Source organism: Mustelus asterias, chromosome 11 (assembly GCF_964213995.1).
Source record: "Mustelus asterias chromosome 11, sMusAst1.hap1.1, whole genome shotgun sequence".
NCBI classification, from domain to species: domain Eukaryota; kingdom Metazoa; phylum Chordata; class Chondrichthyes; order Carcharhiniformes; family Triakidae; genus Mustelus; species Mustelus asterias.
The window spans coordinates 32845578-32867170 of NC_135811.1; the positions used below are offsets into that span (position 1 = coordinate 32845578).

Here is a 21593-nt window from a genome sequence, read left to right on the forward strand (position 1 = left end):
AAGTATTAACAGTGCAGTGAATGAAGATTTTGGCTGGCTTATCAAAGTACTGAAAAAATACCCTCTAATTCAGTCTTTTTTAAATAAATGCTGTTTCTGCAGGTCTGAGTGTATGCAAAATACATACTACCTCTCTTCCGAGGGATAAACTGTTGAAATCTCTAAATATAGGATCCTTTTCGCAAACTACTTCCTTTTTTTAACATTTCACTGAAAATTGCTAAATTTACACTACCTTGAAGCATGTAAATGTCCTAAAAATAAAATACATTATCTAAACAACTCTGCATTTCTCTTGCTTTGGACAAAGGAAATGCAAATTCATGGAAAATTACATAGTAACAGTCTTCCTGATGCCTTCTGTCTCAAACTCCTAAAATAAGTCCTCACTTGCATAACAAAAGATCTAACTGCACAATTATGATTCTTTAAATTTAGGCACAATACTGGTATGCCGATTATAAAAAAAAGTACTATTCAAATTACTCTCCCAGTGCTTGTGATTCAACTAGGCTTGAGATTATCTAGCTGTACGAGCGGCAGTGAATTCATTGAACTTGGGTCACTAATAGTTTTTAGTGATTTTTTCATAAATTAAAAGATCACCTCAACATTATTAAAAAGGCTGCTGTGGGAATTGAATAATACATTTGCTTGCAAAGTTTTTAAGCAAATCACTTTCTTCATTGTGATTTTAGATGGCTGCTAATTAATGTTGGACTAACTGACAAAAAGTCTTTGATCGAAAATATTAACTCTGGGCTGGATTTTAAATTGGAGGCTGTGCTCCTTCCCCCAAGGATAAAATCCAGAAACGAGTCCCCCCTTCAGTTGGTGGTCATTTAATGTGCATCAATTAACTTGAGATGGGACCTTCACCCCTCAACAACAGGAAGTCCCGCCTCCCCTTGATAAAGAATTCTACCATATTATGGTCACTTGTCCCCAAGGGTTTTCTCACAACTAGATTGCCAACTAATCCATTTTCATTGCACAATACCCAGTCCATGATGGCCTGCTCCCTTGTTGGTTCAACCAATCAGAGGTCCCCACCCATCTCCAATGCCCTCTCTCCCTCCATGATGAAATAGAATAAAGTTTTACACATCTACTCTAACCTTCACTATAATTTTAAAAAAACTCCCCTTTAGAAAAGCCCATTCCAAACATACTTAATCCCTTATAAAAATAAGCAAAGAGACTTATATTCAAACTCTATATCAAAAACAGCTAATCCTTTTAAAACATCTTTGAGCTGTCAATCGGACTGTGAAATTAAGACCCCTTATTGAGATAATAGGTTATGGAAATCAGCCAAGCAATAATGACATAATGATAACCCTTCGTGCAATGTCACAAATAGCTATTGTACTTGCTAGACCAGATTTTTCCAATTTACATCGGCACAGCTAAACTATTTTTTAAATTAAAGGGCTGGAGACTAACATAACTTCACAGCTAGAATGTTTTATCTCTCACTGAAAACAGGTAGGCTTTTTGTTATTTTTGGAGGACGGGAGTAAATAACTTAATTACTAGACAGTTATACAAACCTTAGCCACCCTTTAAAGCATTTATGACTGTTCTTAAAATTCATCACTTCCTTAGTAAAAGTGAGGTCTATTGAATTCAACACTGACTTCAAACTGTTGGGATCTTTCGTAAATGGTGGTGGGACTTCTGGATCTGGAGTCTTGCCAATTGTTTTTAAAGGTCTGCAATGTCTCTACAACTCTGTGAAAATCGGGGTCTCGGTCTCAGAGAAGTGGAGGGGTTTAGAGATTCAGTGGAGAGGTTTTTCTGGGTACCATCAGATACATGCTAAAGTCAATCCATGTTTTTCAGATGGTGCCATTGGAAAGCAGATAGATGAGGAAATGGAGAGAAGCTGAGGCTGGGTGGGTGATTGGAGGGGGACTCCAAAATAATTATTTGGGAGGGGCAGGGGAATGATGATAGGAAGCGTTGACAGATACGCTCCAGCTACAATCAGATAGGTAACAATGGCACCAAGCCAAGCAGCTTGAGTGAGCTGTACAGTGGAGGAGGGTCACTGAATTAAAATGGCATGGTTGACTGTAAACAGCATAACGTACCATGGTCATAGTCAGTGAATTGTGAGTTTGAATATAGATACTTTGCTGCTGGAAATGAAAACTTGATTGCAAAGTTTCAAACGGAATTGTAAGAAAAATGGCTGTGAATCTGTCTTCGCTCAATGGTAGTATCACTGTCTCGAAGTCTAAAGGTCATGAGTTCAAGCCTTATTCCAGGAGCATATAATCTCATATTTCATTACAACACTGAGGGAATATAGCCTTGTCGGAAGTGTTGTATTTGAGATAGACCATTGAAGCAAAGTCCTTAGTTTAGTTCCTTTATTAGTGTCACAAGTAGGCTAACATTAACACAGCAATGAAGTTATTGTGAAAATCCCTTAGTCACCAAACTCCGGTGCCCGTTCGGCTACACTGAATGCACCTAACCAGACTGTCTTCCGGACTGTGGGAGGAAACCGGAGCATCCGGAGGAAACCTATGCAGACGCTGGGAGAACACGCAGACTCTAAACGGACAATGACCCAAGCCGGGAATTAAACCCAGGTCCCTGGCACTGTGAGGCAGCAATGCTAACCACTGTGCCACCCCCAATGCACTTTTGAGAGGACATAAAATATTCTATGCAATTTGTTAAAGTAGTGTGCCTTGAGTATTCAATATGCGGCTGCTATTTGGTTACTCTGTGAGTGTAGAACTTCTGTAGCCTTTGGAAATGTAAATTTCCAGGTGCCATTCGCTGCCCAGCGCGTAACATCTTGCACTCTTAGGACTCTTCTGGGTCATTGCTCAGAACCTTTTCTGTATAACATCTCCAATTATCATCCTTTTTTTGTGCTATTGGTGATTGATTATTTATCTGATATTTAAAAACTTGGGTATTTTGAATTTATCCCATTTCAGATTCAACCTCTTTTAGTACTTCTGCCAATGTGTGCTGGTAAAAATAGAGTTAGGTTTTTAGCAGATGCTATTTAAAAAAAATAAGTGAGCTTTCCACATGCACAAAAAAACCAGACGCATCCAATTTATCTGCAGGAATTTTGTGCGCCCAATCTTCATATTTTCAGCTAATTATTAAAAGTGATTTCTGACCTGTTGTCTGTAATATTAGAAGCCACTGTGTGAAATTGCACGGAAATGGAAACTAGTTGACTTAATTTCAGAAGACAAATTAATTTTAAATTAGAAATTCCTTGTATTGTTGAGCATTTTTGTATTGTTCGAGCATACGCTTTATAACTGCCCAGAGTTCATGTACAGATTTGGTTTCTTGAGTGTGCTATTCAGACAAAATAGGATGATTTGATTTGATTTATTATTGTCACATGTATTAGTATACAGTGAAAAGTATTTTTTCTTGCACACTATACAGACAAAGCATACCATCCTGAGAGAAGGAAAGGAGGAGTGCAGGATGTAGTGTTACAGACATAGTTAGGGTGTAGAGAAAGATCAACTTAATGTGAGGTGGGCCCATTCAAAAATCTGACAGCAGCAGGGAAGAAGTTGTTTTTGAGTTGGTTGGTACATGACCTCAGACTTTAGTATCTTTTTCCTGACGAAAGAAGGTGGAAGAGAGAATGTCCGGGGTGCATGGAGTTCTTGATTATGCTGGCGGCTTTTCTGAGGCAGCGGGAAGTGTAGACAGAGTCAATGGATGGGAGACTGATTTGTGTGATGGATTGGGCTACATTCACAACCTTTTGTAGTTTCTTGTGGTCTTGGGCAGAGCAGGAGCCATACCAAGCTGTGATACAACCAGAAAGAATGCATTCTATGGTGCATCTGTAAGCGTTGATGAGAGTCGTAGCTGACATGCCAAATTTCCTTAGCCTTCTGAGAAAGTAGAGGCATTGGTGGGCTTTCTTAACTATAGTCTAATAGTTAAGGTTTTCAATATTTATAATTCCAATCAGTCAGTCTGACTGCATTCACTCTGACTTTGCTGAGTTTTGCATGTAAAAGCAAAATACTGCGGATGATGGAATCTGAAACAAGAACAGATAATGCTGGAAAATCTCAGCAGGTTTGACAGCATCTGTGGGGAGAGAATAGAGCCAACATTTCGAGTCTGGATGATCCATCGATGCTGTCAGACCTGCTGAGATTTTCCAGCCTTTTCTGTTTCTGTTGTGTGAGTTGTGCATGTACTGGGCAGGTACAATCAAGTGATTCTCAGGTAACTTAGAAAGAACCAGGGGACGTTGGCTAACCCTTTGGAATTTTAATTTATTTTGTATTCTCAAAACAGCTAAACTTCACTCTTACCCAGATGTCAGCTGGGGGAAGATTGTGGTGTCGTGGGAATCATAGATTCATAGAATCCCTACAGTGCAGAAGGAGGCCATTCAGCCCATCGAGTCTGCACTGACCACAATCCAACCCAGGCCCTATCCCCATAAACCCACATGTTTACCCTGCTAATCCCCCTGACACTAGGTTAAATTTAGCATGGCCAATCAACTTAACCTGCACATCTTTGGACTGTGGGAGAATCCGGAGGAAACCCACACAGACACAGGGAGAATGTGCAAACTCCACAAAGACAGTGACCCAAGGCCGGAATTGAATCTGGGTCCCTGGCGCTGTGAGGCAGCAGTGCTAACCACTGTGCCACCGTGTCACTGGACTAGTAACCCAGTGGCGCCAGGCTAATGCTCTGGGGATCTGGGTTCAAAGCCCACCACAGCAGTGCCATAGGGCATAGTTATACCTGTAACAATCCTAAACATGGAGCTGCTAGCCTCATGTGCCTCCAATATACCCTGCGAAGCACTTTATTATACCACTCCCCAGTACAGATAAAACCCAACCCTAACAAAGAACACTGAGAGCTTTATTATCGGGCTAATGCTATGCTGTCTGAGTACAACATCCACTACACTGCAGTGATGCCCACACCCTGTAAATGAATTCATAAATTACTTTCATGGACACTGGTCTCAGAGGCATTAATATCTAAGGTGGAATTATAACTCTTGCCAACTTGCAGTCTGACACCCGAAAGCACAAGAGCCAGGAGATGTCGGACCCTTTCAGCATGCTATCTTGCTGTTTGGATTTCTCACCTTGTGGTGTGGAACTCCAATCTGAGCAAGATTCACAGAAATCCTGAACTTCTCTCAACTTTTCTGTTAAACTTCCTGGCGCCTTTGAAGGTCTATCTTAAAATTCGGACCAGTTTACTTTTAAATAACGTTATTTTTGAAATTGATGTCTTTGACTTGAATGCTCCACATGTGCAGACTTGGGTTCAAAGCAGTAAAATGGTCATCTGACTTTGGAAAAGCTTCTTGCCCATTTGATGGTTGTACTGCCCACCGTCTACAAGCTGCCATTTCCTTGTGTCTTGTATATTCCGGCATCTTCTTGTTCAATGACACTGGTCAATGTCAGCTAATTTATCTTGGTGACAGTTCACATCAAGTGGTCTGAGAAATGCAAACCCATCAAAATAATCTAATCTGACATCAAATACTTCATTGCTTGTTCTGACAGGTCATCATGATTGGCGATGATATTGTGAATGATATAGGTGGAGCCCAGCAGTGTGGTATGAAGGCTGTCCAAGTGAGGACAGGGAAGTACAGGTTAGTAAATTTTCAGGCCAATCCCAATCCTTCATTACATAGAAGCCCTAACGGACCAAATAAGAATGATTGCACCGCTATGGATTTAAATGCCAGGTAAGAATCATTACACAATCACACCAATGGGTAGAGAACTTCACGGATGGTAGACAAGAAATCTGGTGCATTACAAAAAGCCCGGACAACAGCTTACCATAAAGGAAAATCTCTGATTATGATCAGAGATGTGGGACCAGAAAAAAAACTAAGTCAAATGTCATCATCAATTCGCTTTTTAAAGGTTGGTGTTTATTCTTGTACTCACACCCTGTCAGGTGGAATGGAAGATAAAAAAAATAACTTTTTTTGTACCTGTTGGTTATTCTATTGGCTGTAATAGTCCATTCCATTCTGGAAGTCTGTTAGCTCAGTTAGCTAGACGGCTGGTTAGTGATGCAGAGTGAGAACAATAGTGCGGGTTCAATTCCCGTACCGGCTGAGGTTATCCATGCCTTCTCAACCTTGCCCCTCGCCTGGTTAAATCACCACATAAATCTCCACATAAATCACCACCAGTCAGCTCTCCCCCTCAAAGGGGAGAGCAGCCTATGGTCATCTGGGACTATAATGACTTTACCTTTAATAGTCCATTGTAAAACTTCAAGTGATACTTGCATTACAAGTGTCATGAAAATAAGTTCATACAAGGGAGGCCATTTGACACTAACTGATTTTCCTATAATTTATCCTACAATTTATCCGTCACCATGCTCAACTCAACATCCAACTGCCTTTTTAATAATTGCAGGTTTTTCTTCCAGGATACTATCCAGAAGACTGTCATGGTTTACTCTTGGTGCGGGAATTTCCTAATATTAGTCTTGAACTTGCTTTGCCAAATTACACTTTTATCCCTTTGTCTTACACGTTTGGTTTGGTTTGAAGTAGTATTGACTTTCTCTATTTGACTTAGTAGCTATAGAAGTACCTCATCAAATGTCCTCTTTCTTTTGCTGCCTTTTGAGGCTGAAGCATCCCCAGTTTGTCAATTATTTTGTGACCACTCCATCCTCTGAGAATAGAGATCAAGCTTATAATCCTCTTCCAGTTGCTTGGATATTTCCCCTTTGTACTCTGTCCCGAGGGGCTTTGGTGATGTCTTATACAAAAGTGCCAAAGGCCCTGTACATGTGCTAACTAAACGCCGGTAATAATCTGCAGGCATTGAGCACCATTAAATATAAATGTGGGCACAGGATAATGTTTCTTTTGGTCTATTTATAAAGTGTCAGCTCAGTCAGTGGATAGTTTTTACAGCTCAACAAGCTTTTGAATATTTTGCATTTTTTGACTACAATTGGGAATTGTAGCTCCCCAAAGATCCTATTTCTGAATTCTTTATAATCTAGCTGTAAACACGCTGTCATGTTGAGAGAACAGAGTTTAGTTTTAAAAAGAAACATGCAGTATATTTTGCGATTAAAAATAGAAAGTGCTGGAAAAGCTCAAAACGTCTGGCAGCATCTGTGGAGAGAGAAACAGTTAACATTTCGAGTCTGGGCGACTCTCCTTCAGAGCTTTCACTGAGCTGATATATAAGATACAGGAGACACAAAAAACAGAAACAATTTCATAGAATCTGTACAGTGCAGAAGGAGGCTATTCAGCCCATCGAACCTGCACCGACAACAATCCCACCCAGGCCCTATGCCCATAACCCCACGTATTTATCCTGCTAATTCCCTGACACTAAGGGGCAATTTAGCATGGCCAATCAACCTAACCCCCACATCTTTTGGACTGGGAGGGGAAACCGGAACACCCGGAGGAAACCCACTCAGACACGGGGAGAATGTGCAAACTCCACACAGACAGTGACCTAAGCTGGGAATCGAACCCGGGTTCCTGGCGCTGTGAGGCAGCAGTGCTAACCACCGTGCCAGCGTGGCTCAATCTTTTGTACTGAAAATCAGCATTCTGCTTCACTTATACAGCATATTTTGTTAGCTGGTGATCTCTTGAAGAAAAATGCTACTTAACATCGAGTCCTGGATTTTAACACTCCACAATAACATGAGGGAATTGATTGGTGAATTGAAAGGTGGAATAAGCAAACAGTAACTCTTTTGGTTTGCGTAATTAATTACATGATCTTTTTTGACGAGGACTCCAATAGCTCAATAATTTGCAGCTTAAAAGAAAGAGATTGGTCAAATGAAGCTACTTTGAATTAAGTCTGCAGAAAGTTCCCATTCTTTTAGTGAATCAAATATACAGCAGTTGACGTGGTAACGGACTATTTTGAGTTCATCAGGACGGTTACTGGGGGAATGATGTTAAGTTGGCTGAGTTTTATGGGATGGGATGGCTTTTTCAAAGACATGCAGCGTAAACCCTGTTCCTCCCCCACAGCTTCCCTTGTGCAAGCTTTCAGTGCTGTAACATGGTAGCTTTATTGGTTCAGAAAATCCTCAAATGGTGTTAGCAGCAAGTTGGGGCAAGGCTTGTGACTGCTCTTGTCGTAAGCAGCTGGCACTAACATTTTGCGAGAATCCTATTAAAGTACATCCTCCGCCTGCTCCACGATTAAATGCGAGCCACAATCAGATCAATGGATCCACCGCAGATCCAATTCACGTTTGGACCAAGGTCAAGTAAGGCTGTGTCATCGCACCCAACGCTCTTCCTGATCTTCCTTGCTGAGTCATTCCATCTCTCACTCTCAGCCAGCTCCCCACTTGAGTGGAGTTAAACTATAGAACGAACAGAAATCCGTTCAACCTGCAAGATCCAAGGTGATCCCACTCTCTGTCACTGAACTACAGTATGCAGATGATGCTGGCTCTGCGCGCACTCTGAGGCCAAGCTTCAAGCTATTGTCAACACCTTTACCGAGACGTACGAGAGCATGGGCCTTACACGAAACATCTGTAAGACAAAGTTCTTTACCAACCTGCTCCCATCACAAAGCACTGCCCGCCTCCCAGTTATCAAAATCCACGACAAGGCCTTGTACAATGTTGACCACTTTCCATACTTTGGGAGCCAAATATCAACAAGGACAGATATCAACGATGAGGTTCAAAACCACCTTCAGTGTGCCAGCACAGCCTTTGGTCGCCTGAGGTAAAGAGTATTTGGAGACCAGGACCACAGACCCAGCACCCAGCTCATGGTCTACAGAGCAGTAACGATGCCCACCCTCCTATATGGCTCAGAGATGTGGACTATGTGCAGCAGGCACCTCAAAACCCTGGAGAAGTACCACCAACACCACCTCCACATGATCCTGTAAGTCCATTAGCAGGATAGGCACACCAACATCTGTGTCCACACTCACGCCAACATCCCCAGCACCAGAGCATTGACCAAGTTCGATCAACTCCATTGGATGGGCCACATCGTCCATAGGCCTGACCACGAGACTCCCGAAACAAGCACTCTACTCAGAACTTCGACATGGCAAATGAGCCTCAGGAAGACAGAGGAAATGATTCCCTCAAATCCTCCTTGAAAATGTGCGACGTCCCCACTAACACCTGGGCTGCCTGACCCAAGACTGTCTGAAGTGGAGGAAAAGCATCTGGGAAAGAGTGGAACACTTGGAGTTTCATCGCTGAAGCCAAACAGAAGCCAAGCATCAACAGCAAAAGGAGCACGTGGCAACCCGGACACCCCATCCATCCACTCCACCAACCACTATCTGCCCCACCTATGACAGAGACTGTAGCTCGCGCATTGGACTCCTCAATACCTGAGAACTCATTCTTAGTGTGGAAACAAGTCACCCTTGACTCCGAGGGGCTGCCGAAGAAGGAGACACAAAAACATAAAACAAGCCTGAGGAAAGCAGAGAGTATATTCTATATTCCTTTCTATTATGCATGAAAATCAAAGTTTGACGCCATCAAACCATCACTTATGCGCATTATGCACAGCATCTTTAAGAAATGGGGGTGGCACAGTGGTTAGCATTGCTGTCTCACAGAGCCAGGGATGTGGGTTCGATTCCTGGCTGGGGTCACTGTCTGTGTGGAGCCTGCACATTCTCTCCGTGTCTGCGTGGGTTTGCTCCGGGTGCTCCGGTTTCCTCCCACAGTCCGAAAGATGTCCTGTTTAGGTGCATTGGCCATGCTTAATTCTCCCTCAGTGTACCCGAACAGGCGCAGGAGTGTGGCGACTAGGGGATTTTCACAATAACTTCATTGCAGTGTTAACGTAAGTTTAATTGTGACACTAATAAGTAAACTTAAACTTAAAACTTAAATTGAAATCGAGGAAGATTGCAACTTTTAATGTTTTCTGATAAGTGCTGGAGGTTTCACTGAGTCAATATAAAAGATAGAGGAGACACAAACTGTAGCATCAAAAACAGGCGCTATTTCCTCAATCACTTGTACTGAAAATCCGCATTCTGCCGCACTCAGGCTGTTGTTTCGACACAGGTGTTCAGGAAATCCTGGGCCACTATTTCCAGAGAGGTATTTTTCAACTGCCAATGATGTAACATCTGTTGGTGTTGCAGACATTGCCATTTGCTGAATCATTTGTTTTGCCTCTTAACCTGAAGCATTCCTGCTTTTACCGTCCTGCTCCTGCCTTCCTTTTCAACTGCTGAAACATTTTAGATGACCTCTAGGTGGTGCTGTGAACTGTAAATATGCTACGTTGAAACACTCCTGAATAATTGGATAAATCTATGATTAAATCATCGCCCTTAACTTTTGTCCTAACCAGCTGGCCCTGGGATATTTGGAATCACGACAGGCGTGAGGTAGCCAAACTTGTGTTTCAAGAACTAAAATGTCTCGAATTCAGTGAAGTGATGTTGTTGACATGAGACTTAAGCAGAAAAATGTATTCTCTGTAGGTGTGAGAGAGAATTCATAGAAACACAATTGGGATTCTCAGCCACTGGGCTGAATTTAATGCACTCCACCTTGGCGAGCTTGGTGACGGGAGTGGGGGACTCGAGGGGGGTTGGGGGATTTAATCAGCCAGGTAGGAGTGTGATGGGTGAGGATCACCATGTACGAAGACCGATAAGATACATGGATGACCCTCCCACCCCACTGCCATTGAAAGGGCATTAAATTCTCATCCCACCGCCACTGGTATTAACCCAGGGACAGGCAGGTGGGAGCTTGATGAGCAAACTGTGCAGGGTTACGAGTAGGCTCCTGGTAGGGGTCCCTTTTTCAAAGGCATTCAGAGCCTGATTGAGGGGCCTGACATTGCGACCCATCCCAGTCCCTGCCTGGGAAACCCCTCCCGCCATCGCTCACCTGTGGCCTTGAATCCAGCAATGATCCTGAACCTCAGGTGGGTGTCGTACTGGCAACTGACACGGCCTCCCCCATTATCCTGCCTTGCGGTAAAGCTGCTGGCCTCTCATTGGCCGGCATCTCTCAGTGGATGGGACTTTCTGCCTCTTGGCTCCTTGACCCTGGGAAAACCTGCTGCTGTCCGGTTCAGTGTCGGGGCAACACTTAATTCAGTGGATCTTTCCTTAAAGCGCCAACACGAAGCTCATGTTGGCTCTCTAGTTGGAGGCAAAGATTCCCCCCACCGCCCCACTCTCCCAACTCCCATCACCTCCTTTAAATACGACCACTGTTCCAGCCCAACAAACTGGGAGAACTGATTTATCTGACTGAGTTATCTAACTGCAGCTTTCCTTTTTTCAGTCAGCTACAAGTTTGAACCAATCTACATGTAGAATTTCTGTTCTGAGTGTATATTCACTCTCCAGGGAACGTGGTCCATTTTCCCAACGTGGACTCTTGGAGTTTAAGTAGAATATTGCAGCTCGTTGGTACAAAGCACCCACTGCTTATCCAGGTGGCGTTGCCCCTCACCCACTAAGACATTGGTTTGCGGGGTTTTTTAGGGTGGCAGGTAGACAGACTATCCAGTTTCCATGAGCCAAGGTGGGCAGGTTAATCACCAATCCTGTCCTGGAGTATTGTAATCAGTCTGAGTTGACCATTTGTTAATTAGGATTTGTCACACTTCCCAGTGTAATTTGGTGATTTCCCATTACCACAAAAGCTTTTGAGCTAACAATGCATCAGATGGCTTGTTCGAAGTTAGTCTCAGTTTGTTTAGTAATTACAGTGAATTCATTATTAGTAAAGTGTATTTTCATATCTGCATCCCACCCCATAATGTTGTGACAGATATTAAGTCTCCTTGGTCCTTCTCCCAAATTCCCACACCCATCTGTCTTGATCGGGCTTTTCTCAATCTCATATTCTCTTTTTCCAAGTTTCTTTAAAAAGAAAATCTCTTCAAGCTACCTTTAGTATTCCTATCCACTCTTAGCCTTCCCGCCTCAGCATCCATTTTAATTGCCCTTGCTGTATCACTGAGTGTTAGTTGGTTATTCTGCAAGACTAGTGAGAGGTGGAGGATTGGATTACCGTGCAACCTGGCCATGTCTTCAGATACAATCCCCACAGGAAAGCTTGCAATGGGGAATGGCAGGACAGCAATCAGGATCTGGAATCCTGGGTGTTCTTCACCATTCCTGAATCCAGTTCCGAAGCCATTGGCAATGTCCATCTAAAATCGAGTTTCATCTTGACCTGGGAACTAACCTGGCATGTCCTTGTCTTCTGCACAGGCACTCACTGGATTAGCTTGTTAAGCACTTTGAAATTTGAATTAGAAGTGGAAAATATCAGAACCATAAAAATACTGTGGTTTCATGATGGAAAAGCAAATACCAGGCTATCACATTCTGTAAAGAAAGCTAAAAGACTAAAGCCATCACTTTCATTCCCAACCACCATCTTCCAGACCTTTGGCCATCGGCTTAGGCCAAAACAACTATTTGCAATTTCAGAGTCCCATTCAGTCCCGAACTGGGCTTCTGATCTTTGACCCTTCCCATCACCGAGACTGTTTAAGTCCATCTGCATAACATTGTAAACCTCAGAATATCTGCTGCTGAAACCCTCGCCTGGGCCTTTGTCACCTCCTGACTCAACAATTGCAATGCTCTCCTGGTTGACCTGGCACCTTCCACCCACCATTAACTTCGCAATATCCAGAACACTGCTCCCCAAATCCTATCCTGCACCAAGTTCCACCCACCCTGTCCTCCCTGACCAGTTGCCCCAACACCCTCAATTTAAAATTCTTATCCTCTGTATTTAAATCCTTTCAAGGCCAAATTTCCCCACTATCTCTAAACCCTTCCAGCCCTACAATCACTCCTCCTCAGACTTGCCATAGCTCTTGCCTCTTATGCAGCATTACCCCTTCGTCCCACTATTGGCGACTGTGTCTTTAGCCGGCCAGACCTTATACCCTAGAATTTCTCTCTCGTCTGTCTGCTTGTGTTTTAACCTTGCTCCCCACTTTTAAGGCCTACCTCTTTAACCAAGCCTTTGGTTACCTTTTCTAATATTGTCACATATTTGGATTGGTATGCATCTTTTGATTAAGCCGCTGTAAAGTGTGTTGGAAATGTTTTTATATGTTACAGCTGATTCGGATGCCACAACGAATAAAGATATATATGTGTATATATCATTCAGATAATCTCAACCCTGTGTATGGGACACTGCCCTGGAACTGCTGTAATCCTATCACTGTAAAGCGACATGGTAGACGTTTGTGCAATTAGATATTGATTTTCCCCAACACCATGTCTGACTGTTCGTCTTAACATAGACATCTGCTTCAGGTCTGGAACTGGGCCAGTCCAGTGCAAGTGATTGGAATCCTCATCTGTCTTTTCATTCAGCGCAGTATTTAAATTCTACCAAGTTCAAATCTCTGAGCAAGGAATGGAATAAGTGCATGCTATATCATCAGTATTGTACCCTACAGGGAAATTTTAAAAAGGAGCTGGCCCAGATAAGTCATCTATTTTGAATACTTCTGTATTTGAGGCTCTGATTTAATTAGCACAATTAACACAACTTAAACTTTCTGTCGCATGTCTTGCCTCATTCTTCTTTTGGCTTGAGATCAGCCCATTTTCCAGTTGGTCTTGCTGTACAGACAGGATCAGTCAGCTGTCATTCAGCTAGTGCGCGTATTAGGACTGCATGGGCATTGCAGCATATTAGATTAATATCCTGACACCGAGGAAACAAGTCGAGGAGCATATGTATTTTTCCAAGGATCGTGCATCAAACTTTCCAGGGTATTGATGAACTTTGTGCTGTCAGTGAGGAGAAAGATGACAGGCCGCTGAGTGTTACATGATGTGACTCTGGTCTTTGACAATCCATTTTCCCAGGAGTTTCGGAAACAAAAGATGCACTCTTTATATTGCTTCAGTAGAATGAAGTCAACTTTGCATGCCAGCTACAAAATGTTTAGTCTGCAATGAGCTGGGTATCTGGATTTGATCAAAAGATAACCCAGTGCCATTAGATCCAAAAATAAAAACCGTGCAGTTCATCGCACGGTCATTACAAGGAAAAAGAGAAAGGGGAACTTGCATTGAACCAAATAGAAAGGCTAAGTTTAACGTAAACTCCCAGATCTATTTTGAAATGTGCAGCTGTTAGTCTAATGAATCTTCTGGAGTCTTTCTGGTCAACAAAAGGTGGAAAAATGTACAAGTAGAGAAAGGAGAGGTTTTAATTTTTGATTATTATTGTTATATTAATGGCAGGCTTGACTTTGGTTCAGATGTTTTGAGCTATAATGAAAGTACAGTTTTAAAAACTTTCGCATTTGGATGTTCTGAAATCTATTTTTTTTAAAATGCTACCCAGTCACAACTTTTAAATTAAATGTTAAATACTGTGTATTGTTCCTGCCTTCCCTCGCTCCCGCATCTTTGCTCAGGAACACCCGATTTTTATGGCTTTAAAGTTGTTTTGTCTGAGATTGCCTCACTCGGCCCAAGAGTGGGAACAAAACTCAGCTACTCGTGAGTATATTTACCTCAGTAACATACTATAGATTATGCCAGCAGGGACAGGAACTATTAAATCCCTTAGTGGTTCTGGAACTGAATAGCTTACTCGGTCATTTCAGAGGGCAGGTAAGAGTCACATTGTTGTGGACCTGGAGTCATGTGTAGGCCAGACCAGGTAAGGACAGCAGATTTCCTTCCCTAAAGGGCATTCATGAACTGGATAGGTTTTTCTGACAATCGATAATTGTTCTGTGGTCAATCTGACTGAGATTAGCTTTAGATTTCTGATTTATTAATTGAATTTAAATTCTGTCAGCTGCCGAGGTGGGATTTGAACCCATATTTCCAGAGCATTAGCCTGGATCTGTGGATTAATAGTCCAGTGACATTCCCACTGTGCTACCATCTTCAAGAGGCAAATAGGAGATCAGCAAATGTGATTGGAAACAAATAATGGTTTTGCCAGCGGCGATCACGTCCCATGAAAGAATAAAGAAAAAAAGAAGAATCTTCGGTCCGTGCACAAGCATGACCCAGACCTTCAGGCCAACTGCCACATTCCTCAGGCAGTCCTTCACCAAGCTGTACCTTTGTTTTGCCATTAATGCTTTCTGATCACTTAATGGACACTTTCAACACCTTCTCAGCCTCAGCATGCTCATTTACAATCCCTTTGTCCAATTCTTCCCCCCCCCCCCCCCCCCCCCCCCCCCACTCTCATAGTATAAATCTCTGCTGACGCTCTTTCCTCTTAGCTCTGACGAAGGGTCATCTCAACGTTGCCTCTATTCTCTCTCCACAGATACTGTCAGACCTGCTGAGATTTTCCAGCATTTTCTGTTTTTGTTTCAGAATCCGCAGTATTTTGTATTTATATAAGAATTTTCTTATGCTTGCCATGTATGAAATGGTATCTTTCAGCTTGGATTCCACAACAGTAGTTTGTCAATTATTAAAAGTCCAATGAACTCAGCTCATCACAACATGGTACAAATCAATAGCCAATATCCACCATTTAAATAATCCTTCTTACACTGTGTAACAGTGCATACAAAACCAATCTACCATAATACTGGTGGGGTGAGTGTAATATTAACACAAAAAGACATCTACCTTGGTTTTAGTATTGCTCCTGTACTTTTGACTTATCTACTTAAGTCAGCCAGGTTCAATTTTGCCCTGCTATTCTCCTGTCAACTATATTTAAGCACACTCTGGGGGCATTTTTCCCATTCCGCCCGCCACAGGAATCATAGCGGGCGAGATGAGATTTTCTGGTTTTGGGGCGAGCACGGCTGGAAAATCCCGCCCTATAATTTTGATATCTTGTAATTTTGCAACTATATAGAATTCGTGAAGCTGGGGAAACTCAGCTAGTTCCACTCTCCTGTATACTCTGTGCCTTTGTTTCTAAAGCCCAGGATCCCACGTGCCTTTTTGACCACTTTCTCAACCCGCCTTGCTACCTTCAGTACCTTGTACAAATATATCCGCAGAACCTTCTGTTCTTGCATGTTTTGAATTATACCATTGCCTCTCTTCGTTCTTCCTCTAAAATATATCACTTCACACTTCTCTGCATTGAATTTCAACTGCCACGTTTATCCTTATTGTTTTCTGGGGGTTAATCAACCCTCAATCACACGAGTCCTAATTTTGTGTAATCACTCTTGGGTGGCACCTCATCAGATGCTTTTGAAAATCCAAAACCATCACACCTATTGGTTTCCTCTTACCAAGCCTGCCGGTTACAACCTCAACAAACTCCCAACACAAATTGCCTTTCCTAAATCCAAGTTGACTCTGTTCAATCTTCTAATGATTTTCTAAAGTGCCCTCATACCCCATCCAGAACAATAGATTCTAGTGTTTTCCCTACTACTGATGTCAGGCTACTTGGCCTATAGCCTAAATTGAAGGTGAGATTTACTAAGTTCCAGTCTGCTGACGCCATCTATGGCAACCTGGAAGATCAAAATTAATGTATCTGCTATCTCCGTAGCCTAACAGGTTAACTCTGTTTCTCTCTCCACGCTGTTGCTGCTCGACCAGTTGAGCTTTTTCTCTCCAGCAGTTTCTGTTTTTATCTCTGCAGCCAGCTCTCTCAAAATCCGAGGTTTCGGCCTTCAGGAACTGGGGATTTGCTCCTGTTGTTTATTCTTCATCTGGTTTGATCTGTCTCGGCACTTAGATGAGAAATGATTAGTTCGTTGACATATTTAATGAGTTCACTCAGAACATTGACCTTTACTGGAACCATAGGACAATGAGGTAGGCCCCTTAATTGCTGCACTTCCTGCCTGCCTTCCATCAACCACTCATATTCTACAGTTACTCCAAGTAAGGGTTACCGCAAAGAACAGAAACTAAAGTACCCGTGAGCTTAGCCTGTTCTGTTTCAAGCAAATATATTTAATTAGGATATTCAAAGCATATAGAGAGTTTATTATGCACTGGTTAGTCAGTGGTCCATTTCAAAGATTCTGTCAATTCGGAATCCATTTGTAAACACATTCCCAAAACAATGATAGGCCACATATACCAGCAATTCCCCACCCCCCTGCTGGCATCCATTTGTGAAACACCATTTTAAAGTTGCCTGTTTTTAATATAATCTTTCACTAGCACGATGTCAAGAAAGATTACGTGAGGTAATTAGCAATAATAATGTCAAAGGTGCAAGATTACAGACATTTTTCTGGTGAATGTTCTGATGCAAACAGATGAATATTTTAATTGCAAGTGAAGTGAAATAGGTCAAAGTACAGAAGGATTTGACATTGTGTGAGATTTTATATGTTTCTCAATTTGGAACATTTTATCCTCTTTGAAATGCAAGTAATGATGCACGCCCAAAATGTTTCAAGCTTTATGTTGCAGTTGATTTGATGGGCCTTTTTTTAATGATTCTTCATTATGTGTATTGTTGTTTTTCATGAATTGGTGAAAAACAGATTGGTTATTTATATGTGCATTTGCACTGCAGTGGTAGCATCTGGTTTCACTTCGCACCAACACTAATGTTTTATCGTGTAAATCAGAGCTGCGAATTTGTTTGACTCTGGGGCAAACAGTGTGAGATTAGCCTGCTAAAGTTGGGCTCTGGCTCAGCTAATTCAGCTTCAGTGAAAAGCAAAGTGACTTCACACAAATATTATTATTGCTCATTAAATATTCTCCTCGTGTCTGCGTGGGTTTCCTCCGGGTGCTCCGGTTTCCTCCCACAGTCCAAAGATGTGCGGGTTAGGTCGATTGACCATGCTAAAATTGCCCCTTAGTGGCCTGTGATGCGTAGGTTAGAGGGATTAGCGGGTAAAATTAGTAGGGATATGGGGGTAGGACCTGGGTGGGATTGTGGTCGGTGCAGACTCGATGGGCCGAATGGCCTCTTTCTGCACTGTAGGGTTTCTATGATGATCTTCCTCAACTAGAAGCAGATATAAAGTGCTTATCAAGCATTTAATACATGCCTGCCAAGCAATCATTGACCTGAGGTGCAGACCTAACCAATGGAATATACGGATGGGATATTCCGGCCGCACTCGAATGGTCCATGTCCCACCTGATACAATTGCTGTGGTGGGTGGGATGGGAAAATTTTGCCCTCTGTCTCTATCTTCTTCAAATTAGTTTTGTCATAACTCACAGACACAACAGCGTCGCCTTTTCTGAATTTGGAAGGAATTTCCTGTACCTCTGTACCAGTTCTATAATAGCTGCAGAACTAAATAATGCCATTTACTGTGAAACATGCAGAGTAACATTGGGCAGAATCTTGTGCCTTCCCTTGTGGTGAGTTTGGTGGCGGGGATGGTATTTAATCAGGTGGGAGGATGGCACATGGGGAACTCCTCCAGCTTCCTGCCTCCATCCTGCCCACGGGTGACCTATGTACCCCGCTGCCAATTGAGACACTGAAGGGCCTCATCCTGCTGCTGCCACTGGTATTAATACAGGGTAATAAACCCGGGCGCAGGAAGTGGGGGGAGGGGTGGATGATGTTTCCCCCCGTCAATGAAAGGCACTCAGTGCCCAGTTGGAGAACCTGGCATCAGTAAAAGAGGGATCTGCTGAGAGCCATTTCCTGCCCTTTCTGCAGATCTCCCACTATCCCCTTCCCACCATCATTCTCTGGCAGATGAGTGTGTGGGCTGAAGAGAAGTGGATGTATGCGAGGATTAGGTCTGTGTTTATTCTCACCTATGACAGCTTTAGCCCAATCATTGATCATGGCCTAAGTAATAGCCCTTTCCAATGGCCAGCACCATCTCCTCCATTAGAAAATAGAGGTGATTCTCTACCCCTGTCCTGCCTCTGGTTGTGTGCCACATCTCTTCTGCTGTAAGAGAACAGGAAGTGTGTCAGTGAGTGCCGTGCAAACTGTGTGGCTGAGAGGCTGGCAACAATGCAAAGTGTGTGAGAATGAGGTGAAGCATTTCAATGTTAGGTATAATTCCTGATTGAGAGAGATTGTTGGCAGGTGAGGAATGAGGGTGTGGTGAATTGAACAGTGAGTTAGGCTCAAGGTTGAGGTTAATGGTACAGTCAGTAGGATTGGCATTTGAAGATGCATTCATTCACATGTGAGATCATTAACCTTCCTCCATCTCAGTTTATATGGACTGAAAAGCTGGAACAGGCCATGAACCCAGTCATCAGACTCAAAGAGAGAGTGCTACCACTGAGCCAAATAAACACTCAAGAATAGATAAGCAAACAGCTGAATTCTGTTGCTTCCCAATATGAGACCTGTTTGCATGATGCACTTTTCCCATTAGTCTTAATGACATTTTACAGGCAGTTTTCATTTTCCCTCATCTTAACTTCACTTTAGGAGAGGCAGTAACTATTTTAAGAGTTTCCCATTAGAGATTATTGCCGGAATTCTACCGCCCGCCCACCACAGGAATCGGAGCAGGCGAGGGGCAGACAATGGGATTTTCCGGTCTCGGGTCGATGGAGGCCGTAAAATCCTGCCCTATGACTGAATCTTAATGTACGCCCAGATCTTCTTCTTGAGTGCTCTGCCTGAAGGCAAAACCTTGGCGATTATTCCCGAACCACGGAAATGTGCCGTGATTTTTTTTTATGGGCAGGGTGAAGAGGCAAGCCCTGAATCTATCTCAACCAGAGCATGGAATCGAACCCCTAGCTGTTGGCATTCATTAGCCTTCTGGTCAACTGAGCTAACCTCCCACCCCAACTCCCTTAAACCCTATAGGCCCTGATAAGGTCACTCTCAAGCCCTGATAGGGTTTTTGAAATTTTAGGTTTATTTTGGAATAGTTTAGTTTTTAATATAAATGAAAATTTTTGAAGTACCTTTTAGTGTCCTTAGCTACTTTTTCCATAAATAAAATGCATTCTGAAGCCAGCAGAGGTCTGAAGTGCAGCGTTCTCTGTCAAAACAAGAGGTCACAGTTTTCAGGTGCTGGGGAGTAGGTACAGAGGAGATGTTAGGGGTAAGTTTTTCACTCAGTGGGTGCGTGGAATCGGCTGCCGGTAGTGGTGGTGGAGGCGGATTCGATAGAGTATTTTAAGAGACTTTTGAATAAGTTCATGGAAGTTAGTAAGATAGAGGGTTATAGGTAAGCCTAGTAGGTAGGGACATGTTCGGTGCAACTTGTGGGCCGAAGGGCCTGTTTGTGCTGTAGCTTTTCTATGTTCTAAAACATATCCAAATGCTTTAGACTTCTTTGGATTAAAAGAAAGTGGTCCTATTCATGTTCTCATATAGCTGGGATAGCGTTGGTGTTGTATTATGTACGATGACTGGCACTTTGCTTTGATGCCCACTTCAGGAGAATTGAGGCAAAGCTATTCAATGGGTCCCAATAATTGTGAATAATTTTGCTGACTCTAATGACATTCAAAGTGTTCAAACGTTGAACCCATAAATGGTGGCAGTGACTTCACACAGCCAGCAATGTCTGAATGTAATCCTGAGAACTATTCAAATGCTAATCATTACCACGGAAGCACATAGGTGCTTTAAAATGAACCAAGTATTAAATTAGAAAAAATCTAAAATCAGGACCTAAAGATATTTAGTACTCTGCCGGTCACTGGGGCATTAAGGAGCAGAATAGAGATTAAAACTAATCCAAAACTTGAGAAGGATCTGATAAAAATAGGGATAATTAAATGGAAGAAAGTCATAAGGAATATTGAAAATATAAGGAGACTATAAGGGGGCGGCACAGTGACACAGTTGTTAGCATTGCTGCCTCACAGCTCCAGGGACCCGGGTTCAATTCTGGCCTTGGGTCATTGTCTGTGTGGAGTTTGCACATTCTCCCCGTGTCTGCATGGGTTTCCTTCAGGTGCTCTGGTTTCCTCCCAGAGTCCAAAGATGTGCGGATTAGGTTGATTGGTCATGTTAAATTGAACCTAGTGTCAGGGGGATTAGCAGGGTAAAATATGCAGGGTTACGGGAAGAGGGCCTGGGTGGGATTGTGGTCCGAGCAGACTCAATGGGCCAAATGGCCTCCTTCTGCATTGTAGGGATTTTATGATTCTATTCTATGATTAGAAAATGTAACAGGGAATATGTAAAAAGTGGCAACTGCGAAAAGTGGGATATATAAACATATCAAAGTTAAACAATAGGTTAGAGAGTGGGTTTGTTCTGGGATAAAAGAGGGGAATGTAATTGTGGAGGGTGAAGGATGACATTGGTACCTCGTGTCTTTTCATCTTTTTCACAAATTAAGGAGAAAATGAAACTAACTAGAGGATAAACGGAGCAGCGGGGTGGTGGAGGATAATTGTTGAAGATGACTGAAGAGAGGTGTGGAAAAATATTAAGAGAATTGGAAGCTTGCTGATGAAGAGCTCCGGATACAGTTGAAGGGCATCAGAGAGGAGATACAAAAGGCCCTGACTACCATATTTGAATCTTTCCACACATGTACATTATGTTAGGGGATCAGAGAGGACAACATAACAACAGGTATGGAGGGTAAGAATAAACTAGGGAACCACAGACCAATAATTGGGGAGGCACCTTGGCCTAGTGGTATTGTCACTGGACTAGTAATCCAGGATAATGCTCTGGGACCTGGGTTCAAATCCCACAGT

At 42.8% G+C, this 21593-nt stretch overlaps 1 protein-coding gene across 1 annotated transcript in view; it reads left to right on the plus strand.

Annotated features, from left to right (window-relative positions):
* Nucleotides 1-21593, plus strand: part of lhpp (phospholysine phosphohistidine inorganic pyrophosphate phosphatase) — a 150324-nt gene that overhangs the window by 82625 nt on the left and 46106 nt on the right. Inside the window, exon 6 of the mRNA XM_078223404.1 lies at nt 5559-5650. Within this exon, the coding sequence (XP_078079530.1) occupies nt 5559-5650 (92 nt within the window). The remainder of the gene's footprint in view (nt 1-5558; nt 5651-21593) is intronic.